The 26,526-nt window shown below is 32.2% G+C and overlaps 2 protein-coding genes across 2 annotated transcripts; both read right to left on the bottom strand.

Moving 5' to 3' along the window:
* Nucleotides 1–1,131: 1,131 nt before the first annotated feature.
* Nucleotides 1,132–5,315, bottom strand: LOC114735464 (LRR receptor-like serine/threonine-protein kinase IOS1). The gene is made up of 13 exons (XM_028923169.1): nucleotides 5,234–5,315; nucleotides 4,619–5,156; nucleotides 3,853–4,331; nucleotides 3,503–3,641; nucleotides 3,348–3,419; nucleotides 3,160–3,231; nucleotides 3,001–3,078; nucleotides 2,669–2,826; nucleotides 2,328–2,572; nucleotides 2,120–2,246; nucleotides 1,963–2,031; nucleotides 1,683–1,872; nucleotides 1,132–1,543 (listed from the first exon to the last, which is right to left on the bottom strand). The coding sequence occupies exons 1-13, from the start codon at nucleotides 5,313–5,315 to the stop codon at nucleotides 1,132–1,134; spliced, it is 2,661 nt and encodes an 886-aa protein (XP_028779002.1).
* Nucleotides 5,316–19,123: 13,808 nt separating this feature from the next.
* On the bottom strand, nucleotides 19,124–23,971 carry LOC114735479 (LRR receptor-like serine/threonine-protein kinase IOS1). Its single transcript, XM_028923179.1, has 13 exons — nucleotides 23,896–23,971; nucleotides 23,281–23,818; nucleotides 22,123–22,595; nucleotides 21,772–21,910; nucleotides 21,619–21,690; nucleotides 21,299–21,370; nucleotides 21,125–21,205; nucleotides 20,746–20,915; nucleotides 20,388–20,626; nucleotides 20,172–20,298; nucleotides 20,013–20,081; nucleotides 19,732–19,921; nucleotides 19,124–19,538 (listed from the first exon to the last, which is right to left on the bottom strand). The coding sequence occupies exons 1-13, from the start codon at nucleotides 23,969–23,971 to the stop codon at nucleotides 19,124–19,126; spliced, it is 2,661 nt and encodes an 886-aa protein (XP_028779012.1).
* Nucleotides 23,972–26,526: the final 2,555 nt, after the last annotated feature.

Raw genomic sequence — 26,526 nt, 5'->3', positions numbered from 1 at the left:
AATTGGACTAAGTCAAAATTAATATTGTGTGTGTGTGTGTGTGTCATTACGGATTTGACTTTTTATGAATGAAGAGAAAATGGAATGATGATTATCGAGCAAGAATTGCTACAGCTGGCTTGAGAGTTGAAATAAAATTTCAATGCTATTACGATTTACGGATTAATTAATTTATTTTAACAAATAACGTCATATAGTCAATAGAATGCAAGGGCTTTTTTTTTTTTTTAGCAAAATCAAAACTTAGTTATAAAAATAGATATTGAGGATGTGATTAAAGAGATTCCGAGTTCCAATTAGAAAAAAAAATAATAATCCATCTCCAATGTAACGCAATGAATAACGCCAAAGTGGAGGTGCTTAATTATTCACAATCTTCCCCTTTTTTATTTTTTAATAAAAAGTAAGGAGTACAGCTTGATATTTTTTGTTGAAAAAAACCTTGACTTGATATATTTAATACATATAAGATTTTTTTTGTTTTGGTTAGAGATCGTTTTTAATTTTAACTCAAGCAAAATTAATTTATTTTGTAATGACCACCTAACAAATAACTCCTTGAATTTTTGGGGAAAAAAAAAAATAAAAGTGCAGACAAAGCCAAGTGGCAGATTGTGTACCAAAAAAAAAAAGCCAACTGGTGGTTGTTGACAGCCAGATGATTATAAAAAAAATTGTTAAGTAATATTATTATTCTACTACAAAGTAAACCTTCTCTCTTCTAACAATATATATAATAAAATATATTTTATCGAAACAACATATAATAAAATATTAAATATTAAATATGTGATACTTTAATATAAAATTTTATTGATAATTTCTTGCTTGTTTCCTTTAGTTAGACTGGAGGATATTACATTTGATTAAATGACCAATATATCAATATAAAATTTCAAAAGTACAAGGAACATTGCTGTGCACATGCCACAAACAGTACAACTTATTATTTTTGAGACATTATATGGAAAATCCAACATATTCTACTAAGACAAGCGTGCATGATAAATTCTTGCAGAGTTTGAGAGTATTTAGAAACTAGGGTCTAACACAAACTCCATCTTTACTCACATATATTCTTTTTGCAGAGTTTCACATTAATTTCATTCTTCTTGTGCATGAGGTAAACTACTACCTAGCCAAGGGAGAGAATTCTGTACTTGTCATATTCAGGGAAACTAATTCAACTGAATCTCCTGTACTAACATCATTGTGTTTGGTTCTACCTCCTTCTGTAGCCAAACACTCCTTTAGTTCATTCACTACCTCATTCATGGTTGGCCTGTTGTTGGGGTTTCTAGACACACAAGTCATTGCCATTTCCACAGCTCTCCAAGCAGAGTTAGTATCAAACTCCCCACTTAACTTTGAGTCAACAATGGCCCTTATGTCCCCTTTAGCAACCATGGAGCTAACCCATTGACTTATGTGAGTTCTCTCATGGTTTCCAGATATTACTGGTAGACTTGTGATTATCTCAAAAAGAACTACTCCAAAACTATAAACATCACTTTTCTCTGTCAATCTGTTTGTTATATAGTACCTAGTAGATAAAGAAGACAAAATAACTAAGATCGTGTTAGTTTTCACATTGGAAACTCTCAATAACTAAGAATAACATTCTTTTAACAAAAGCAGAAAAGGCTAAGAAAGATAATGATTGATTGATTAAAAGGACTTACTCAGGGTCTAGATAACCAGGAGTACCAGCAACAACAGTTGACACATGAGTTCCACCATCAGTTGGAATAATTTTAGATAGACCAAAGTCTGCTATTTTTGCTCTGGAGTTTTCATTCAGCAAGATGTTTGACGATTTTACATCTCGATGAATTATAGGTGGCTTACATCCATTATGCAAATACTCCAATCCTAAACCAAAGTTGATATCAAATAACATTGAAGTGGAAAGATTTAAGTAGTGAAAATTGAAGACACAAGGAACATGGTTCATTTTCTGACCTAATGCTGCATCCAGTGCCATACGGAGTCTGTCTTGCCAAGTCAGGAACTTTGATTTGTTGTCTTTTCCTGCAGAATCAAACTCTGTAACTTTCTATACTTTCTGTGTTTTTTTTTTTGGGCTTAATTAATTGAAAATTGATTGGCACCAACAAACCTGAAAGGTACTCTTGTAGGTTACCATTAGCCATGTACTCATATATGAGCCCCTTGTTGGTTTCTTCGTTGCAATACCCAACAAGGGAAGTCAGATTTCTATGATGAACTCTCATTAAAAGTTTAACCTGAAAATCATACCCATGCTCAACCATAATAGATACTTATTAATTCAAAACTCGTGATTTTAGTACACTATTAATTTTTACCTCTGCTTGGAATTGCTGATAACCTTGAACTGAACATAGAGAGAGCATTTTAACTGCAACAGGAGTTTCAGCAATGTAGCCCAAATAAACTGTTCCAAACCCACCTTTTCCGAGAATTGTGCTGAAGTTGTTGGTCATTTTGAGGACATCATGATATGAATATTGTCTATTTGTGACTTGCAGAGTGGTATCATTTTGTTCTTCAACTTTTTCAACTTGCTGTGAGGTCTCAATTGGACTTGTTCCTAATTTGAGATCACGAAAAAGGTTTTGCTTGGTTCTTTCACAAGATCAACCAAAATTTTGTGCTTGTGGGTGTGAATGATAAAGAGCAGGCTCACCTCTTGGCTTTCTCCTTTTAAGGGTAAAAAATATAATTGCCGCGACCACCATAAGGAGCAGAACTCCAGCAACTGATACAACTACGGGAATAATAATATTGCTCTTTTTCTTCTTGTCGCATGGAGGAGATTCACATAGATATGGATTTTCTCCAACACTAGCATATGGAAAGACACATAAGCTATTATGTTCATTGGTAAATAAACCTTGCAGGTACTCTATAGCTCTATGTGGGTATAGAGATTGAGAAATATGAAAATTTATATGTCATGTTTCCTAAATTCATGTAACAATAACTTTTAGGATATTAGGATTTTTACAAGAGCCATACCTTAGTGACAGGGAACCCTTTGATTTTTCAACCAGCTCAGTGGGAACCGTACCTGTGAAGTTGTTGTTCTGAATGTTTCTGCAAAGTTAATCCAGCTATAATATCCTGCTTTGAACCTATGGGATCTGATTATTGTTCATTTAATTACAAACAACTTACAAGATCTTCAAGTTTTGTAGCCGAGACAGAAAATCTGGAACTGGTCCACTTAAGCTATTATTTGATAAATCCCTGAAAAAAGAAATTTTCTCCCACTTAGAACGAGATTGCCTTATTGACAACCTAAAGAAATCAGTGAAAACATTCTGAAAGAAGGGTTGTGCTAGGCCACAGTGAAAAATACTCACAACTTCTCCAACATGGTAAAATTTGAGATGGAAGGATCTATCTGTCCTGTCAATCCACTTGAAGATAAATTCCTGTTTTGCTTTTCCAATATTATTAGAAGTTCTGATTCAAGTTTAATTGAGTAATAACATTAATTTAGGGAAAACAAGCTTACAGGGCTGTGATTCTTGGGGAATTCTGGCCATTATAAGTGCAATTTAGACCTTCCCAAATGTAGTCCACGGGACTACATGGATCTCCTTGCCAATTTCTTGTCAGCCCATAAGAAGACTTGATTGTTGTAATTGCGTCAACTATTTCTCAAAAAAAAAAAAAGTTAGCCCAAATCATATATCTTCTTGACCAGATGCTTTGAAAAATTAAAGAATTCTTAGGTAAAATTCAGTCTATAAAATGAAATCAGTCTAACTCAACCACAGAGAAACAGATAATATATATCTCTGGCATGTCTATTCCTGATTCTACCAAAGAGTTCTTTCAAAAGATTATATTTGCAGATCATACCATCTTCTTGTTCTGTTTCTGACTGCAAAAATTCTTTAACTGTATAAATTTCAATGGCGTTGAGAATGGGAGGGAGGGTTGAATGCTTAGTCTTCTTAAGCAAAAACTGAATTTTTTCTCCGGTGGTAGCATACTTGCTGAACAAAGTGGTTGTGACTTGGTACTGAGGCACAAGATCAGCATAGAAGAGATCGCCATTGAGGGTAACGGTGAATGATCTTGTCTGATTCTTTTCCAAGACTTGAAGCTCTGCAAAATGCATGTAAACATAGAATTGGTCTGTTGCATTTTTGGGCTCCCACCACACTAACATTGGAGCACTTTCATTTACTGGTGTGGCTGCATTACTCATAACAATGGCTGGTGGATTGTAATGATTTTGAACCAAGGAATCTGCGGAAATTGAAGCACTTATTTGCGTCCAGTCCGGGATGTAGGCTTTATATGACCAGAAGCGACCATAAATATCATAACTATATCTGTGTCAAAATCAATCTCTCATCAGATTTGCAGAATTCTTTTTGATGTAAAGATGAGGTGAAGGATGTCACATGTTATCTTTCCTTTATCTTGTGGAAAAATAATTGATTTATAACCTATTTGGTCTAGTTATGGAAGAAAAGTAATTGCTTAAATTTTACTTAAAAGAGTGCCCTTTACCTCTTATATGTGGAATACTAATTAAACTAAATAGCATGCTCAATGAAAACCAAATCTTAAGAATACAAGCTTTTTTTAAAGTAAATCAATTAAAGAAAGGATTTACCTGTATTTTCTTTTGCTGGTTGAGCCTAAATCCAACCTCGAGTAAAGTGACAAGGATCCAGATTGAGTAACATAAGTATCGTTCATCAAATTCCTTAATTCTATAGCAGAGATAAATGGGGTTCCAGAGCCTGTGTCAACCAGACAGATTTGTATGTAATCTAGTGATGGGACATGTATGATCTCAGGGCTTAGTAACAGAGATGCATTGGTTATTTCCACTGTTTCCCATACGTTAGGCCCAAGATGAAGATCAAAACTTGGTAACTCATTTTGGCCATCATAATTCCCGTACAGAAAATTAGCCCTGATCAAATATTTAGAGCCACTTGTGATGTTTATTCTGTAGCAGTTTCTTGTTCCTTGAGGAAAGCTTCTCAGGTTCCAAAGTTGCCGTTGATACATGCTTTGGAGCTCACTGGTTATGGAGTTACTAACACCAGAATTTATGAACTTCTCATCTGATATGTAATTTATGCCTGTTGTCTTCTCTTTATAGGTGAATTTTGCAGGTATCCCACAATCTATGCTTATGAATCCTGAAACATAGTGGCAAAGGTTAATTCTTGTTAAATAGTAACGCAATGAATTTTATGCCTTTTTGGCGGCAAATTACCTGATTGATCCTGAGATTGAACCAGAACTGCAAAAAGCAGACAACCTACGAGAGAAGAGAAGAAACACTTTGACATTTCCATTACTCTCTGCTAAGGAAGACAAGAAGGTGAGTGACATGTTTGGTACTTATACAAGAAAATGTGCTGTACACTTGTGACGCAGTCAATGTCACCCTGTTGGCATTGGGTTTATTTTAAAGAAAAATCGTAATTGGATTTGATTATTAGAACAGGTATACTAAATCACAGATAGACATATCTTATGACAAAACTTACTTTAAAATATATCTTTTTTATCAATGCAGAGTTACATGCGCCTCAAAAACTGAGTTATGTTTCAATACATAATATGACAGTTGCACAGGGGAATTTCAATAGAAGTTTGTTGTGTGAAAGAATTGTATTCCTCCGTGGATTCTTTCCCAAAATACAAAAAAGTCGTATGCCGAATTGATTTCATTATTATATTGTAGCCTCATAAATTGCATAGTTTGCTGAAGGAGTGGATTATGAACATTCTCATTTCCTTGTTCCTCTGTTTGCAGCTCCTATATCATGTACTTTATGAATTTGCTCAACCTTATTTTTCATCTTATTTCACCTTTTTCATCAAGAGTACTTTCAGATTGAGATTCTGAAAGTTTCCTGCTATAGATTTGTTTTGCTTTCTTCTTTCTTTTTCTTTTTTTCTTCCTTTTTTGGCTACTGTCTGAATTTGACTACATAAATTTCTGGATGATTTATTGGAGAGTCCCATGATGTGTTTGGCCATGATCTTGCCGCTTAATTAAGGTGCTATGGTAAGAACAACCAACTATTACTTCCGATTTTTAATATAAGACCTTAGTTGACTTTTATTTTGATCCTAAATATAAGACTACAATCCACTTTGTCTCTCATATTTATATATTTTGTTTTCCAAGATAGTCCTTCTAATTGTTGTAGTTTTAGCCAACACACTTGATTAGTAAGAATATTTTATGAAAGATAATATCTATTTACTACAAATAACTAACTTAATTTATTTCTTTAATCTCCTCAAATTAGTCTACTAGCTCTTATAATTAGAACCGGAAGTACTATCTGATAAACTTCTGACTTTAATTTCCTAAGATATTTATTCATCATAACATAAGAATCTTATAGTTAGATGTCTCTCTCTCGTATGGAAAAGTCAACCCATGAGAGTCTTTCATAAGTGACGAACTTCATTAGGTAGACGTGCTGATCAATGTTGTGATCTAAGATAATGTACTTTGTTTGGTTCAGGGGAAGGGAGGGGAGAGGAGGTTATGGTTTTGTTTGGTTGGAAGGGAGGGGAGGCAAGGGGAGATTTCTTGTTTGGTTCATAAGAGGAGGGGAGGGGAGGTAATTATAAATTGATAAATATGCCCTTATCTCTATATTTAGACTGATTTATTTTTTTTATTACAATATTTATGTCAAAATTATTATTTCTTAATTTATCAATTTTAAAAAAACCAATTACCTCACTTACATGTGATAAAAAAAATAAAACTAAAAAAATTAGAAAATATGATAAAAAATTTAATATTCTATCTCATTAATTTTATAAATATATGTATTAATATATATGATATGTATATATTATATAATTATAACACGCACGTTATGATATACATATATTAATATATATGCATGTTATCTGATATTATAATATAGACGCTATGATATATAATTATAATACACACATGTTATGATATGTATATACTAATATATATGATATGTATATATTATATTATAATTATCAAATATTATTAGTGGCTAAAAAGAGAAAAAAGTGAAAAAAAAATTTTAATAAGATAGACAAACTTGGAATATTGAAAAGTTAATATGGGTAATTTGATCAATGTTAGATATAATATTTCTCTTCCCTCCAAAAAACCTTAAATTTTGAGGGGAGTATGGGGAGGGAAGAGGAGCACTAAAAGACAAATTTTTTCCCTCTCCTCCCCTCTATATTTTCCCAACCAAGCACACTTATCCCTTCTTTCCCCTCCCCTCCCTTCAAAAACCCTCCAACCAAACAAAGCCTGACCAAAGGCCTTATAAGATTCATTGCTCAAAACTTGAATTGGAAGCAACTGAATCTGCAATTTTTTTCATTTGAAGATGCAGAGACTAGTGACTTAAGGTTACAAATGGTATCGAATATGTAATTGACCTCAAAAAAGGAAAGCTTTCCAACCACTTGGCTATAAGACTTCGACAATCTGCAAATTAATTTTTACCAACAAAGCAGTTTTGGTATGCTTGATATTGATTTTTTTTTTCCTTATACTCCTCAACTCCTTAATGTAGAATCTAATTGGAGAGTTAATACTAGTCTTATATTTACTACTTCCAATCTTTAATATAAAAACTATTTTGATATTTAATTTGGTTCTAAATATAAGAACTTTATTACTCATTTTTATCTTTTTTTCTTTAAAGTAATCCTTATATAACAATTGTACATGTTAAAGGTTTTGTAATTCTAACTAATATACTTGATTAGTAAAGGTATTTTATGAAAGACAATATTTATTTATTACAAACAACCAATTTATCTAATTTATTTAATCTCCTCAAATTAGTCAATTAATTCTTATATTATTCACACGAGGTAGTACTGATTTTCCATTAGATTGTAGGAGATTACAAATAGGATATTTATCATGCTTTCTGTCTAGTTGTCCCTTGTTCGAGTGGCCTAGACATTTATAGCCTTTCAATCCCAAAAGAGAGAGAAAAAAAAAAAAGAATTTACAGAATTCACACGAGAATGAAAGAAGCGCCTCGAGAAAATTAATATTCTATTCGGTGCTATATATACAATTCTTTTAGGAAAAAACTTTTAAAAAAATATTGTTAAATTTCAAATTTTCAAATCAATATTAGTTACTATATTCATAAATTATCCTTGAAAAATAAATGACTACACATTTTTATAATAATTTTTTATTTAAAATTTTAAAATTCAACAGTTATTTTTTTTTAAGGATTTCCCCATTCTTTTAACCAATTTTTAACAATTAAGAACATAAATTAAATTCGTTACTAATTCTTTTACGAAAACTAATCAAATAACCCATTTAAAAATTATACTATTTCCAAATGATCTTCAATGTTCAATAATTGAAGGTTTGTAATTAGAATTAATGATTTGATCTGACAAGATCCTTAATAAAATTAATTTGAAGGCCGACTAGTGGAGTCATCTTGCGAAGTTAGATCCTATAAAAGAACCAGAAGATGAAGAATATCGAAAGTCAATATTCAAGTTGATGATGAGGAATTTGAACAAGAGACAAGAAGGTCGTCTCAAGATGAGGATTAAAAAAAGAAAGGAAAATTCATTGCCCTAAAATCTAAATTTTATGTAATTTTTGTAATAATAATTATTAGAAAAGTATGATTAAATTTGTTCGAACCTTTTTATTATTAATAACAATTTTGTTCAAATATTTTTTTTAGTTTTTATTATTAGCAATTAATAAATCAATGAACTAGTTAATGATGATCTTAAATAATAACAAATAAATGAAAAAACGTTACATTATATTCTCTTTTTCAGATGAAGATTTCCAAGGGCGGTGGGAAGAGAAAACTGATTGAATTTTTATTTTTTTGCCATCAAAAAATTGATTGAATTTGATGACTCTATAAATTTAGATATATGGGTCAGCTAAGTTTCATAAATTAAAATTGAATTGAAATGGGATTATATCTAAATATAGGTTAAAGTATACACTTGGTGATTTAACTTTAAATAATATTATAATTTAGTCCCTCAACTTTTAAAAGTATATTTTTGATTCTTTAACCCTAAAATCATTAGACTTAAATGATTTTTTTTGTAACAATCACGGTTGTTTTGAGAATTAAACTTAATATGTTGATGCTTGAGAATATTTTGTTAACATATACAATCTCAATTTCATTATTTTTTGTTAACAATTTTAGGATTAAAATATTAAAAGTATATTTTTTAAAGTTAAGAGACCAAATTAAAACCTTATACAAAATTTAAAAGAGAAAACTAATCTCCAAGTCCCTATACTTTACAACAATTTTTAATTAGGTCCTTTTAGTTTGATTTGTTTGAATTGGGTCCTTATATTTTACTCTGTTAAACTCATCACTCCTTGGGGCTTTAACACCGTTAAAATTAATTGAAGTGGTTGACATATCGGTTGCTTGGCGACTAATTGTGCACACAAGTAGGTATTCTTGTCCCTGGAGGCAGGCAGTGACTCATCTCTCATTTATGCAGAATAAAAATTAAAAAGTTAGCAAAAAAAAAAGATTAAAATTAAAATAAAAAAAAAGCAATGTGTTGAAAAGTTTCGCCCTCATCGGCGCTTCTCCCAGGTGAAGTGAAAGAATGGAAGAGGTGATCACTGCATCTAATGCATCATAATGGAAAAACAAAAAAGCTATTGTTTGAATTTAGTGAAAATTGCAACTTTCTTTTTATTCCTTCTGGGAAAAAAATGAAGTGAAATATTTTAGCTAAGATTGAGAGTAAAAAACTAAAAATGAGATCCATTCCATCTAGGAGAAGCATCGGTGAGGATGAATTTGGTGAAATCGAAAACAGTGGTGGTGGTGAAAATCAAAGTGCTAAGGGTTGACACTGCCGATATAGATGAGGTTGTAGAGAATGACGGTGTGGCGACGAATGAAGTAAGGGAGGATTCGTAGGTGCCAAAGCCATGGGAGAGGACGATCCAGCTCTTTGGTTTGGTCGATTTGGGGGGCTCTGGTCTCTAATTGTTCATGGGAGGTGAAATAATTTCTCGAATAGTTGATGTTTGAATGCTTAAAGGTCGGTATCCGATGAATTTGGTGCTTGATGAGGTCAATTTAGGTCTCTGATTTGTTTCTTGAATCATTCATGTTGAGTCTCCACCTTGTGGTAATCGACGAGGATGGTGTCCTAGAACGATAATTATTTTAACTAAAAATGAAATTTCAATCATTTCAAATTATATTTATATAAATATATATAATAAAAATAAGTATCTATATGTGAACACAGTCAGCCGCCAACTCATCAACAGGTCAGTCGATTCGGTTAATTTTAACGAAGTTAAAGGTTGAAGGAGTAACAAGTTTAACGGAGTAAAATGTAAGGGCCTAATTCTAACAAATCAAATTATAGGGACTTAATTTAAATTTAATGTAAAGTATAAGGACTTGGAGATTAGTTTTCCCAATTTAAAAACTATATATATATATATATAACCTATATATATAGTTTCATACAGCCCTAGTGCAATTATTTTTTGCCATAAATGTAAAATATTAATATGTTTTATTTGTTATATTTATCATTTTTTTCTTCAAATTAATTTATAAAACTTATAAATTAATATTACATAAGAATATTTTAGGAAGATAATAATATCATATTTATTAATCTTTTCAAATTAATTAAACAGTTCTCATATTAAAAATCGGAAGAACATATACACACGTATTGATTACATTTCAGGCAAAAAAACTATAAATATTACTGTAATTGACCCCCATGACTTGAGGCATTTTACATGCCTTTCCAACACAAAAGCATGCTTAATTTCGGGGCAGATGGCTTTCCTGCGGAGAGTGGAAAGTACATTTTCAGATTCAACCAAACAGATCGATCAATGGACAGGAAGCCCTTTTCCCTTTCCGTGGGCCAATTTTCCTTCCTGAAACAAAACAGCACTTGATAGCAAGAATATAAATTGTCTTAGTTAATTACGCTGGCGCTATTTTATGCTCAATAATAAAATGGCATACGTCATAATTTGGATCAATATCGATATGTCTAATAAATTCAAGGTTAATATCACATTTAATATCTGAAATTTGATCCATTTTGATTTGGTCCCTGAAATTTGAAAGTTGAAGCCAATAGTTTTCCTCCTTTTCAAAGACCAAAATACTGTTCCAAGGACAAAAAAATCTTCAGGTGGATTCAGATACCAAAGCCATTGATGTCAAATTTCAATGGCCAAAATTAAAATGAGATCAAATTTTAGAGAGTAAAAATAATATTAACCCTAAAATTTATATACTATTTACAAAACAATTAATTTAATTTTCAAAGTAGTTATGTTTAGTGTGTGTCTAGTGTAATGTAAATCTAGCATAGTAGCATCCCCTTGATGGGAAAATCATATAATAAATTTAAATATTATTGATCCTTAATGTAAGGCTTATTTAACTAATTTGATTAGATTAAGAAAATTAGGTAAGTTAATTATAAGAAATATGACCTTTTTTTCCCCCTAAAACACCATAATTATTTTCTTTAATATCCTCCCTTCCTCTCTTATTTGATTATGGTTGATGGAGTATAATAGGAAAAATTTAGAAAAAAAATTGATAAATATGAAAAATAAGTCTTACATTTAAGATCAAAATCAACTCAATAATTAGGTTCTACATGAGATCAAATTTTAGAGAGTAAAAATAATATTAACCCTAAAATTTATATACTATTTACAAAACAATTAATTTAATTTTCAAAGTAGTTATGTTTAGTGTGTGTCTAGTGTAATGTAAATCTAGCATAGTAGCATCCCCTTGATGGGAAAATCATATAATAAATTTAAATATTATTGATCCTTAATGTAAGGCTTATTTAACTAATTTGATTAGATTAAGAAAATTAGGTAAGTTAATTATAAGAAATATGACCTTTTTTTCCCCCTAAAACACCATAATTATTTTCTTTAATATCCTCCCTTCCTCTCTTATTTGATTATGGTTGATGGAGTATAATAGGAAAAATTTAGAAAAAAAAATTGATAAATATGAAAAATAAGTCTTACATTTAAGATCAAAATCAACTCAATAATTAGGTTCTACATGAGATCAAATTTTAGAGAGTAAAAATAATATTAACCCTAAAATTTATATACTATTTACAAAACAATTAATTTAATTTTCAAAGTAGTTATGTTTAGTGTGTGTCTAGTGTAATGTAAATCTAGCATAGTAGCATCCCCTTGATGGGAAAATCATATAATAAATTTAAATATTATTGATCCTTAATGTAAGGCTTATTTAACTAATTTGATTAGATTAAGAAAATTAGGTAAGTTAATTATAAGAAATATGACCTTTTTTTCCCCCTAAAACACCATAATTATTTTCTTTAATATCCTCCCTTCCTCTCTTATTTGATTATGGTTGATGGAGTATAATAGGAAAAATTTAGAAAAAAAATTGATAAATATGAAAAATAAGTCTTACATTTAAGATCAAAATCAACTCAATAATTAGGTTCTACATTAAAGATAAGAGGAGTATATGGTAAAAACTCCCCTTTAACATGTACTATTCATTGGGGGAAAAATATATACTACTTTTTCAGTCCTAAATATAAGACCATTGTATACACTAGTATAAGGGTTTTATATTTATGACCGGAGAAGTATTTCATAAGTCATTAAAAAGAGACTTATTTATCTGAGTCAATTAACATAAGAAGCCCTCCTAGTTCTTACAATTTAGGGAATATTCACTTGTGATCCGGTATGCAAACAGAGAAATAGAGCAGTTAATCAGGGTTGGGCTACTTAAGCTCTTTTAATTTTAAATGGGAGATTGATATGTTATAAGGATTATCAAAATGGGAGAATGATGAAAGGATTTCATGATGTGAGGTCTTTAGGAACTTTTCTCATAAATTTAACTTTCTTTTAGATGACCTTAATACCCTAATGTTCTTTACGTCTAGTGACCAAAGCTTGGCACCAGCAGCCAAAGAATTATTAGTAAGGTTTGGGATTTAAATATTAGTATAGTGAGTGGATGAAAATTTAAATTTTTAAAATAAGTTATAAAATACAAAGTAAGTATGTAAAGAGAATTTTTTTTGACTTTCGAGTCAACAAGATATTTTTACTAAAATAATGATACTTTAATATTTACGTACGTGAACCGTTATCAATTTATCAGGAAAGCTATATTCATGATTTACAAGTAAAGGTTATCAACCTGGATGCTTTAATATTTGCTAGTTATAATTGAAACTTTATCCATTTTTACAAGTAAAAGTGAGCTTTTACAACTAAAATTTTCAGATTATTGTTAACCTCTTAAATTTACAAGCCAACCTATTAGAATATTAAATTACACGATAATTTCTATACAAGTCACCCTATTTTTGTCGTTATTAACTAGAAAATTTTAATTTGAAATGTGGTTTGTAAATTTTAGAGAAAGACTTGTAAATCTAAGAAATTGGCTTGTAATTTAATATTTTCAACATGTTGACTTATAAATTAAAAATGTTGACTCGTAAACCTCACGGGTTTACTTGTAAACCTGAAAGGTTACCTTGTAAATCATGAAATTTTTCTTGTAAATAATATAATGAGGATTTCTCTTATCAATGGATGATTTTTTTATATACTATAAGGAAAAGCATAACTTCGGTTAAAGAGCAAAGACTACAACATAGAAAATCTAAACACAGCATAAATGGATGATTTTAATGACTCCCCAACAAAAGCTACTTCTTTCAATTCTAAATATAAGATTTAATTTGTATATTTAGGGCTAGGGTGGTATAATATAAGCATACATAGTAAATTAACATAACTATGGCTACTTTTGACAAGCTTGGTTTGTCCTTCCTCACATATGTCTTTCTTGCAGAGTTTCACAGTAACTTCATTATTTTTGTATGAGGCAAGCTCCTACCGACCTGAGAGAGAGAATTCTGTAGAACTCGTCATATTCACGGACACTAATTCAGCTGGCTCGTTTGCATTAGCACCATTACGTTTGATTCTGGCTAATTATGTTGCCAAACACCCTTTGAGCTCTTTCACTACCTCACTCATGGTTGGCCTGTTGTTTGGGTTCGGAGACACACAAGTCATTGCAATTTCCACAGCTCTCCAAGCAGAGTTGCTATCAAATTCTCCACTTAACCTTGAGTCAACAATGGCATTTATATCCCCTTTAGCAACCATGTAGCTAACCCAATCACTTATGTGAGTTTTCTCATGGTTTCCTGATATGGTTAGTAGACTTGTGATTATCTCGAAAAGAACTACTCCAAAGCTATAAACATCGCTTTTGTCTATCAATTTGTTTGTTATAAAGTACCTACGAGACAAAGAATAATAAATAACTTACAACATGTTTGTTTTTATGTTGGAAACCGCCAAAACCAATGCATTTTCATCGTTTCCAACATGAAACAAAAATGCACTCAGGATAACCTATTCTCATCATCATTTATCTTTTTGTAACCCAAGAACAAAAAAGATTAAGCAAAATAATTATTGGAAGGACTTACTCGGGGTCTAGATAACCAGGAGTACCCGTAATAACAGTTGACACATGAGTTCCATCATCAGTTGGAATGATTTTAGATAGACCAAAGTCAGCTATTTTTGCTTTGAATTTTTCATTCAGCAAGATGTTTGAAGCAAGATGTTTGAAGATTTTACATCTCTGTGGATTATAGGTGGCTTACATCCATAATGCAGATACTCCAACCCTAGGCAAAAATTTATAGCAAATTAACATTGAATTAGAAAGATTTGAGCTGTGAAATTTGAAGACACAAGTAACTTGGTTGATGTTCCAACCTAGTGCTGCATCTAGTGCTATATAAAGTCTGTCTTCCAAGTCAAGAACTTTGAATCGTTGCTTCTTCCTGACAGAATCAAACTTCTTCACTTTCTATACTCATTGTTTTCCATTTCTGGACCATTAGTTATTTAAAAAAGGATTTGCACTAACAAACCTGAAAGGTACTCTTGTAAGTTACCATTAGCCATGTACTCATATATGAGCCCCTTACTAGTTTCCTCATTGCAATACCCAACAAGGGAAGTCAGATTTCTGTGATGAACTCTCAATAAGAGTTTAACCTGAAAAGCAATTTCATATCCATGCTTAACATAACGGCAAACTTCTAGATTGAAAACTCGTGTGATCTGGGTCCATCGTTCATTTTTACCTCGGCTTGGAATTGTTGATAACCTTGTACCGATGACGAGGAGAGCATTTTAACTGCCACTGGAGTTTCATCAATGTAACCCAAATAAACTGTTCCAAACCCACCTTTTCCAAGAACCGTGCTAAAGTTATTGCTCATTTTGAGGACATCAGAATATGAATATTGCCTATTGATGATTTGCAGAGGTGTGTCCTTTTGTTCATCAACTTTGTCAACTCGCTCTGAGGTCTCAAGTGGGCCTATTTCTAAATTTAGATCACAAAAAAGCATTTTGTTGGTTCTTTCATCTGGTCAACCAAAACTGTGTCTGCGTGTGTGTATGAATGATATATATAGAGAGAGAGAGAGAGCAGCCTCACCTCTAGGTTTTCTCCTTTTTAAGAATAACAAATGTGATCGTCACAGCTATCAGAAGGATCAGAACCCCAGCAACTGATGCCACTATGGGAATGGTAACATTGTTCTCTTTTTTGTTGCACGAAGGAGATTCACATAGATTTGGATTTTGTCCAACACTAAAATGGAGAGTCAGAGAAGTAATTATGTTCATTTGTCATTAAATCTCTCAAGTACGCTATAGCTCCATTTTAGACATCAACAAATGTCTTGAGCATTGAGCACCTTGTGTTCAATATGAACATTCATGTGTTATGTGTTCTAATTAAATTGATGTAAGAACGAATAATATATTGGACATTAGGATTTCGATATATAAGAGCCATACCTTAGTAATAGCGTACCTTCCTTTGATTTTTCAAGCAGATCAGAGGGAACTCTACCTGTAAAATTGTTGCTCTTCAAGTTTCTGCAAAAGCAATCCAGCTACAACATCCTTTTCCATTTACAAAGGTATGATTAAGATCTGTTTGTTGTTCATTTAATTAACGAAAAATCTTACAAGCTCTTTAGGTTCTGCAGTTAAGACAGAAAATTTGGCACTGCTCCACTTAAGCTATTGTTTGATAAATCCCTGAAACAAGAAATTTTCTACCTTTAATGATCAAGATTATATATCTTACAGAATACCTGTAAGAAATCAATGACAACATTTTAAAAGAAGCTAAGGGTCATTGGATGTTCTGAGCATAAGTTCAAAAAAGAGAGCCTATCTCAAAAGACTTGTATGTTCCCCTTAAACTTATAAACTATACTTCACTTGTGAGGATGCCCAATGTAAGACTCATAACATTAGACCAAGTCAGAGTAAAAGGAGACAAAATTGCAATAGATAGAAATGATTTTAAATGAGGCGCACTGTTCAAGGCCTTTTACTATTCTTAATATAGACAAGGGTAAAACCCCAATTTACAAGAGATGATAACACGTGTATACTATTGTACAACATGAATAGAACATACTAGAAATAACTATCTAGACTTAATGGATTTGGGCTTTTGACTACTGGGCTGTTTAATGCTTGGGCCCACTATATTCTTAACATCCCTTGTCAAACTGGGCCTTGGTGAATGAATGAGACCCGGTTTGTCTCTAAAAGCCCAGAACTTAGAATGTGACAAGACCTTTGTGAAAATATCAGCGAGTTGCTCGGACGAAAGGACGTATCAGACTATGAGTTGTCAGTCAATGACTCTGTCTCTGAGATAACGAACATCAAGTTCTATGTGCTTCGATCGAGCGGGAAAAATCAGATTAGAAGCTAAAGCAGCTACACTTAAATTATCAGACCATGCAATCGGTGGCTGTTTCAATTGAACACCAAGCTCACCAAAGAGAGATTGGTACCAGGCAAGTTTTGTAGCTAGATTAGCCAAAGCTCTGTATTTAGATTCAGTAGAAGACCGCACCACTACATGTTGCTCCTTGGCAGACCAGGAGATTAGGGAGTCACCTAAGAAGATGCAGTACCCACCAACCGAACGTCGATCATCAGGGCAAATAGCCCAGTTGGCATCTGAGAAACCCTGTAAGCTGAGGTGAGTACTCGGCTTGATATGCAAAACCAAATTTATAGTCCCTTTCAAGTACCGAAAAATCCGTTTGAGTGCTTGCCAATGAATAACAGTCGGTAATGATAAAAATTGACTTAATTTATTAACTGCAAACATGATATCGAGCTTGGTGTTAGTTAGATACTGCAAAGCCCCAATTGCTTGTCTGTACAGAGTTGGATCTTGAAATGGCAGCCTGTCATCCTTTGAGTAGTGTCTATTGATTACCATAGGAGTTGGCATTGTAGAACAATTTGTTAGTGTAATGTAAATCTAGCATCCCTTGATGGGAAAATCATATAATAAATTTAAGTATTAGTTTTGTGTCTATTCAACTTTATCCGATATATCTATTACTCTATTAGTCCTTAATGTAAGATCTATTTAACTAATTTGATTAGATTAAGAAAGTTAAGTAAATTAGTTAATTAGAAAAAATATGACATATTTTTTCTTGAAACACCACATTTATCTTCTTTAATATCCTCCCTTTCTCTCTTATTTGATTATGGTTGATGGAGTATAATAGGGATAGTTTAGAAAAAATTGATAAGTATGAGAAATATATCTTACATTTAGGATCAAGATTAACTCAATAATTAAGTTCTATATTAAGATCTAGAGGAGTATATTGTAAAAGCTCTCCTTTAACATGTAGTATTCAATGGGGAAAAAAAACATGTACTATTTCATAAGTCATAAAAATGAGAGTTATTTATCTGAGTCAATTAACATAAGGACCCCTCCTAGTTCTCATAATTAAGGGAATATTCAGTTGTGGTCCGGTTTGCAAACAGAGAAATATAGCAGTTAATTAGGGTTGAGCCACTTAAGCTCTTTTAATTTTAAATGGGAGGTTGATATATTATAAGGATTATCAAAATAGGAGAATGATGAAATGATTTCATGATGTGAGGTCTTTAGGAACTTCTTTCATAAATTTGAAAAAAAAAAAATTTAACATGACCTTAATACCCTAATGCTCTTTACGGCCAGTGACCAAAGCTCTGGCACTCGCAACCAAGGAATTATTAGTAAGGTTTTGGATTTAAGTATCAGTATAGTGAGTGGACGAGATTTAATTTTTCAAAATAATTTATAAAATACAAATTAAATATGTAAGAAAAATTTTATTTTGACTTTTCAATCAAAATTTTTTTTACTAAAATATTGATATTTTAATATACATACGTGAACTGTCATCAATTTATCCGTAAAGCTATATTCATGATTTACAAGTAAAGGTTATCAGCTTGCTTTAATATTTGCTAGTTATAAGTGAAACTTCATCCCGTTTTAAAGGTAAAGGTGAGCTCTTACAACTAAAATTTTCATATTTTTGTTAACCACTTAAATTTACAAGCCAACCTAGTAGAATATTAAATTACAGGATAATATCTATACAAGTCAACCTATTTTTTGTCGTTATTAAAGTACTGTAGTAAATTTTAATTTGAAATGTGGTTTGTAAATTTTAGAGAAAGACTTGTAAATCCAAGAAATTGGCTTGTAATTTAATATTTTCAACATGTGGAGCTATAAATTAAAAATGTTGACTCGTAAACCTCACGGGTTTACTTGTAAACCTGAAAGGTTACCTTGTAAATCATGAAATTTTTCTTGTAAATAATATAATGAGGATTTCTCTTATAAATGGATGATTTTTTTCATATACTATAAGGAAAAGCATAACTTCGGTTAAAGAGCAAAGACTACAACATAGAAACTCTAAACACAGCATAAATGGATGATTTTAATGACTCCCCAACAAAAGCTACTACTTTCAATTCTAAATATAAGATTTAATTTGTATATTTAGGGCTAGGGTGGTATAATATAAGCATACATAGTAAATTAACATAACTATGGCTACTTTTGACAAGCTTGATTTGTCCTTCCTCACATATGTCTTTCTTGCAGAGTTTCACAGTAACTTCATTATTTTTGTATGAGGCAAGCTCCTACCGACCTGAGAGAGAGAATTCTGTAGAACTCATCATAGTCATGGACACTAATTCAGCTGGCTCCCTTGCATTAGCACCATTACGTTGGATTCTGGCTAATTCTGTTGCCAAACACCCTTTTAGCTCTTTCACTACCCCACTCATGGTTGGCCTGTTGTTTGGGTTTGCAGACACACAAGTCATTGCAATTTCCACAGCTCTCCAAGCAGAGTTGCTATCAAATTCTCCACTTAACCTTGAGTCAACAATGGCATTTATATCCCCTTTAGCAACCATGGAGCTAACCCAATCACTTATGTGAGTTTTCTCATGGTTTCCTGATATGGTTGGTAGACTTGTGATTATCTCGAAAAGAACTACTCCAAAGCTATAGACATCACTTTTGTCTATCAATTTGTTTGTTATAAAGTACCTACGAGACAAAAAATAATAAATAACTTACAACATGTTTGTTTTTATGTTGGAAACCACCAAAACCAATGCATTTTCATCGTTTCCAATGTGAAACAAAAATGGACTCAGGATAACTTATTCTCATCATCATTTATCTTTTTGTAATCCAAGAACAAAAAAGATTAAGCAAAATAAGTATTGGAAGAACTTACTCGGGGTCTAGATAACCAAGAGTACCCGCAACAACAGTTGACACATGAGTTCCATCATCAGTTGGGATGATTTTAGATAGACCAAAGTCGGCTATTTTTGCTTTAAATTTTTCATTCAGCAAGATGTTTGAAGATTTTACGTCTCTGTGGATTATAGGTGGCTTACATCCATAATGCAGATACTCCAACCCTAGGCAGAAATTTATAGCAAATTAACATTGAATTAGAAAGATTTGAGCTGTGAAGTTTGAAGACACAAGTAACTTGGTTGATGTTCTAACCTAGTGCTGCATCTAGTGCTATATAAAGTCTGTCTTCCCAAGTCAAGAACTTTGAATCGTTGCTTCTTCCTGACAGAATCAAACTTATTCACTTTCTATACTTACTGTTTTCCATTTCTGGACCATTAGTCATTTGAAAAAGGATTTGCTCTAACAAACCTGAAAGGTACTCTTGTAAGTTACCATTAGCCATGTACTCATATATGAGCCCCTTACTAGTTTCCTCATTGCAATACCCAATAAGGGAAGTCAGATTTCTGTGATGAACTCTCAATAAGAGTTTAACCTGAAAAGCAATTTCATATCCATGCTTAACATAACAGCACACTTCTAGATTGAAAACTCATGTGATCTGGGTCCATTGTTCATTTTTACCTCGGCTTGGAATTGCTGATAACCTTGTACCGATGATGAGGAGAGCATTTTAACTGCCACTGGAGTTTCATCAATGTAACCCAAATAAACTGTTCCAAACCCACCTTTTCCAAGAACTGTGCTAAAGTTATTGCTCATTTTGAGGACATCAGAATATGAATATTGCCTATTGATGATTTGCAGAGGTGTGTCCTTTTGTTCATCAACATTGTCAACTCGCTCTGAGGTCTCAAGTGGGCCTATTTCTAATTTTAGATCATAAAAAAGCCTTTTGTTGGTTCTTTCACCTGGTCAACCAAAACTGTGTCTGCGTGTGTGTATGAATGATGTGTGTGTGTGTGTGTGTGTGTGTGTGTACATATAGCGGCCTCACCTCTAGGTTTTCTCCTTTTAAGAATAACAAATGTGATTGTCGCAACTATCAGAAGGATCAGAACCCCAGCAACTGATGCCACTATGGGAATGGCAACATTGTTCTCTTTTTTGTTGCACGAAGGAGATTCACATAGATTTGGATTTTGTCCAACACTAACATGGAGAGTCAGAGAAGTAATTATGTTCATTTGTCATTAAATCTTTCAAGTACGCTATAGCTCTATTTTAGACATCAACAAATGTCTTGAGCATTGAGCACCCTGTGTTCAATATGAACATTCGTGTGTTATGTGTTCTAAGTAAATTCATGTAAGAACGAATAATATATTGGACATTAGGATTTCAATATATAAGAGCCATACCTTAGTAATAGCGTACCATCCTTTGATTTTTCAAGCAGATCAGAGGGAACTGTACCTGTGAAATTGTTGCTCTTCAAGTTTCTGCAAAAGCAATCCAGCTACAACATCCTTTTCCATTTACAAAGGTATGATTAAGATCTATTTGTTGTTCATTTAATTAACGAAAAATCTTACAAGCTCTTCAGGTTCTGCAGTTGAGACAGAAAATTAGGCACTACTCCACTTAAGCTATTGTTTGATAAATCCCTGAAACAAGAAATTTTCTACCTTTAATGATCAAGATTATATATCTTACAAAATACCTTTGAGAAATCAATGACAACATTTTAAAAGAAGCTAAGGGTCATTGGATGTTCTGAGCATAAGTTCAAAAAAGAGAGCCCATCTCAAAAGACTTGTATGTTCCCCTTAAACTTATAAACTATACTTCACTTGTGAGGATTCCCGATATAAGACTCATAACATTAGACCAAGTCAGAGTAAAAGGTACTCACAACTTCTCCAGCATGGTGAGATTTGCGATGGAAGGATCTATCTGTCCTGTCAATCCACTTGAAGACAAATTCCTAATTTGCATTTCCAATATTATTAGAAATTCTAATTCAAGTTTCATACAGTAATAACATAAGTTTTCAAAACAAGCTTACAGTGCTGTGATTCTAAAGGAATTCTGACGATTAGAAGTACAATTTAGACCTTCCCATATATAGGCCACTGGACTACATGGATCTCCTTGCCAGTTTCTTGTCACCCCATAAGAAGACTTGATTGTTGCGATCGCATCAACTGTTTCTCAAAAATCCAAGTTAGTCTATACCATGTATATATCTTCTTGACCAGATTCTTTGAAAAACTAAATTTTTTTGGGTGAAATTCTGTCTATAAAATAAAAAGTAGTCTAACACAATCACGAAGAAACAGATAATATGCATATCCAACACGTCTATTCTCGATTCTATCAAATATTTCTTTCAAGAGTTTATATTTGCAGAACATACCATCTCTTTGATCTGTTTCTGACTGGGAAAATTCTCTAACTCTATAAATTTCAATAGCGTTGAGAATGGGAGGGAGGTTTGAATTCTCGGTCTTCTGAAGCCAAATCTGAATTTTTTCCCCACTGATAGATTCGCGGTTTGTCCTAGTGTTTGTGACTCGGTACTTAGGTTCGACGATAAAATAGGGTTCGCCATTGATGGTAACAGTGATTGATCTTGTCTGATTCTTTTCTAATACTTGAAGCTCTGAAAAATGCATGTAAAAAAAGAATTGGTCTGTTGCATCTTCTGGCTCCCATTCTATTTTCATTGGAGCACTTTCATTTATTGGTGTGGCAGCATTTCTCATAACAATGGCTGGTGGTTTGAAAACATTTTGAGTTAAGGATTCTTCAGAAATTGAAGCATTTATTTGCGTCCAGTCTTGGTGGTAGTCATAGATCCAAATGCGATCATAAGCATCATATCTATACCTGTGTCAAAGTCATTCACTTATCGTCAGCCTTACAGAATATGTCCAAGTAAAGACAAAGTAAAGGATCACAAGTTTAGTGCTTGTTTGGCATGACGTTTAGGCTCTCAAAAGCTATGTTAGAAACTGAAAAAGCTTATTGGACCCCTAAAATCATGTTTGGCATAATGCTGGAGTCAAATAACTTTTTTGGCCAAGTTCAAGTCAAAACCAGCCTGTAGAGCTTCTGAAGTCGTCTTTTTAGCTTTTCTTCATATTTAGAACTGTTGAAACTGAATTTTTAATATCATTTAAACAAGTTTTTGTTGAGCTTATTTTTGATAAAAATGTTTCTAAATATAAATCACATTATGCTAATTTCTACTCCAAATTGTTTTACAAAATATAGTTAGGATAAAAATCACTTTTACAAATTTTAATTCCAGCAAACCAATGTTTTCTCTGTGCAGAGAAAGCTCCTTCAATTCAATGTGAAAACTATTTAAACAATTGATTTGGAGCCTATTTGTTGGTTAAGTCAAGAAATAATAATATTTGTTTATTTTTACTTAAAAGAGTACCGTTTAAGTGAAAAAGTGATTTTAAAGAATAATAAGTTCAATTAATCTAGATCTTAACAGTACAACTTAACAAACTCTTTTGAAAGTTCAAAATAGAATTGTGACACATATAAAGAGAGGATTTACCTGTATGAGTTGTTGCTGCCTAAATCCGACCTGAAATGAAGTGACAAGGATCCAAGCTGAGTATTATATACACCATTCCTCATAACCAAGGCCCTTAATTCTATAGCAGAGATGAATGGCGTTCCAGAGCCTGTGTCAACCAGACAGATTTGAATGTAATCTTGTGATGCAACATGTATGATCTCAGGCAGTAATGGCACAGATGCATTGGTTATTTTTACTGTTTCCCACAAGTTAGGCCCAAGATGAAGATCAAAAGTTGGCAACACATTCTGGCCATCATAATTTCCATACAGAAAAGAGACCCTGATCAGATATTTAGAGCCACTTGTGATGCTTATTCTGTAACAGTTTCTTGTTCCCTGAGGAAAGCTCCTTAGGTTCCAAGCTTGCCGTTGAAGCCTACTTTGGAGCTCAGTGGTTATGGCGTTACTCACTCCAGATTCTATGAACTTCTCATCTGATATATAATATATGCCTGTTGTCTCCTCAAAGTAGGTGGACTTTGCAGGTGCCCCACAATCTATGCTTATGAATCCTGAAACATGGAGGCAAACGTTAATTGTCACTAAAATGGTTCAGGTATTAAAGATTGAGTTTTTGGCGGCAAGTTACCTGATTGAGCCTGAGATTGAACCAGAACTGCAAAAACCAGCAGGAGGAAAGAGATGAAGCTCTTTGACAATCCCATCACTCTCTGCTTAGGAAGACAAGAACGTGAGCGACGTTGTTATTACTTATACAAGAAGTTCTGCCCACTTGTGACGTGGTCAATGTCATCACCCTCGTGCCTTAAGGTTGATTTCTTTAAGTAAATCTTAAAATAAATTTGTCTATAAGAATAGGTATAGTCTGAATCACTCGCAGGAAGACAAACAAAATATTTATTATCCTCTCTCTTAGGTGCTCTCCCTTATCTCTGAACGCCCTAGTCATAGCCTTTTGCTCCAAGCAAAAAGGCATTGTGGATGCATCAAGTAAGTGTCTTTGATTAAATTAATACTACCTCCGGTCTTTAATATAAGATCTCGTTTGACTTTTATTATAAGATCTCGTTTGACTTTTATTTTGGTACTAAATATAAGACCCCAATCTACTTTGTCTCTAATATTTATATTTTTTTCCAAGATAGTCCTTCTAACGAGGATAGTTCTAGCCAATACACTTGATTAGTAAGGATATTTTAGAAAAAAACAACACATATGTATTACAAATAACTAACTTAACTTCCTTCCTTAATCTCCTCAAATTAGTCAACTAGCTCTTATAATTAGAATCGGAGGTAGTACTCTTTTACATTGTAAGTCTAAAAGCTAAATAACTAATTTGTAAATAATAAAAAATAATTATTTTTGTTCATAAGTATTGAGAATACAACCTTCGATGATCCCTCAAAAGACTAGGAGCATCGTTTCTATAGAGATTCAGACTTGCAAGACGATAAACCAAATTATTACAAGCTAGTTCAAAAGCACACTTATATAACTCCAGGAGCACCTTGTCTTTACCTTCATCCTTTACAAATAGGCTCGGGCCTGGCGATAGGTTGGAGTAGACTTCGTCATAACCCACACAATGTGGAAACCCTCTTACTATGTACAATTAGTAAGGAAACTTTAATGAAAAATTATAAATTAGGAAGATAAAGTTGATTATCTTGTACTTAGGATTAAAATAAATTTCTTGTCTAACTCCTATATTTATGATTAGAGGAGTAAAAGTAGTTACAAGACTATTTCTATTAATCCTATTTTATGATTCACTTCCCAACATATTTTTACATATTTTACCGGAATAAAAAAAGTCCTAAAACTTAGGGAAAATTTTAAAAAATATCTCTAAAATTTCAAAATCCCAAATCAAGAATAACTACAAAAATGTATTGTCGTTTGCTTTTTAAATATTTGTCAATTGTTATTGACATGTAGTGAACAAGATTGATTGAAAATTTTGAAATTCAAATTTATTTTTTGGGATTCTTCCTAAAACTTATTAACTTTGTCTAAAAATTTAACATATATATGTATATAAAAGTTTTGAACTTTATTCTTATTAAATATGCATTACTTATTACTCCTATTTCAATAAAATACACTAATATTTAATGGGATAAAAGAAAAAACTTACGATAAAAAATCAATTATGTGCCTTATAATCACGACCAACAAAAATTATTCTCTCTCATCTTATAAATAGAACTAAAAAGAGTATACCTTAAAAAAATTACTATTGCAAAATTTATTAGCTAAAGGCATTTAAGAACTCAAGTCCATTAACAGGTGCAACTTTATTCCATCTGATGCAACTCCCCCCCCCCAAAAACTACGTGCAAAACAGAAGGATTGCACCTGCTCAAAATAAGTTGCATATGGGTTCTTAAACAAATTGGAAGTATTTTTGAACAATAAATTTTATAATGAGAATTTTTTTAGAGGTTTTTTTCTTATATTTTATTAAGCGGTTTAAGTTTAGCTTTTTCTTTTTTTAATTTGACCAACTCTTTAACGTTGTTTAGTTGATATGACAGTGATATTATTGAAGAAAATTAAGTTGAAGGCATTATCGTATGAACACTATATAATATATATATTAATTATTAAGAGAGGCATAAACAGCTTGTATGAACACTACACACACACAGAGTACGTAATATAGCAATTCTTTAATCATTAAAACCATGCAATTTCAACAACTTCAGAGGAATTTGTCAAATGGTTCCAGAGAGAAAACATAGGATTGGTAGTGATAGGCGATAGCAATTTACGTACATTAAACTGACCTGAGATTAATAAAATGCATTAGTCAACTTGATTATCGTCGTTTAATTGAAAATTTGCAGCGACTTTGATTTTACTCTCTCCATTCTGCAACTAATTTTGTTTCAGATGTTTTATATTTGGAACCGTGCATATAATTCTAAACAAAATAATTAATGTGCATACGTGTAATGGTGGTTAAATTAATGAATTATTAATATAAAATTTGTTATAATTAATCCGCATGTATCTTTAGCTGAAAAAGTCCCTAATCTCATCAATCTAAAGCATTGAAATTTTCTCTTTTATTATAACACACTGTTATCCTCTCGCTTGAGACAATTCTGTTCGACTTATTGTTAAAATCATTTAAAACTTGTTTTCATATGAAAAACAAAATTAACATTTGCATGCCTTCCCTGCTTTGCAAGTCATTGTAATATAAAATACTTTTCTTGTCCTTAATATAAGACCTATTTAATTAATTTTA

This window comes from Neltuma alba, unplaced genomic scaffold, assembly GCF_004799145.2.
Source record: "Neltuma alba isolate B1F8T4 unplaced genomic scaffold, ASM479914v2 tig00013209_pilon, whole genome shotgun sequence".
In the NCBI taxonomy this organism is placed as follows: domain Eukaryota; kingdom Viridiplantae; phylum Streptophyta; class Magnoliopsida; order Fabales; family Fabaceae; genus Neltuma; species Neltuma alba.
The sequence above is the reverse complement of the archived record's forward strand: the minus strand, read 5'-3'. Positions and strand labels throughout refer to the sequence as shown.

Coding starts and splice junctions, on each gene's coding strand:
- LOC114735464 (XM_028923169.1), bottom strand. CDS start 5,315: ATGGAAATGTCAAAGTGTTTCTTCTCTTCTCTCGTAGGTTGTCTGCTT. Junction 4,332..4,618: donor ACCAGCAAAAGAAAATACAG/GTAAATCCTTTC, acceptor ATTTTGACACAG/ATATAGTTATGATATTTATG. Junction 3,232..3,347: donor TTTACCATGTTGGAGAAGTT/GTGAGTATTTTT, acceptor TTCTTTTTTCAG/GGATTTATCAAATAATAGCT.
- LOC114735479 (XM_028923179.1), bottom strand. CDS start 23,971: ATGGGATTGTCAAAGAGCTTCATCTCTTTCCTCCTGCTGGTTTTTGCA. Junction 20,916..21,124: donor GATGGTACGCTATTACTAAG/GTATGGCTCTTA, acceptor TCTCCATGTTAG/TGTTGGACAAAATCCAAATC. Junction 20,082..20,171: donor CTTACAAGAGTACCTTTCAG/GTTTGTTAGAGC, acceptor TGATTCTGTCAG/GAAGAAGCAACGATTCAAAG.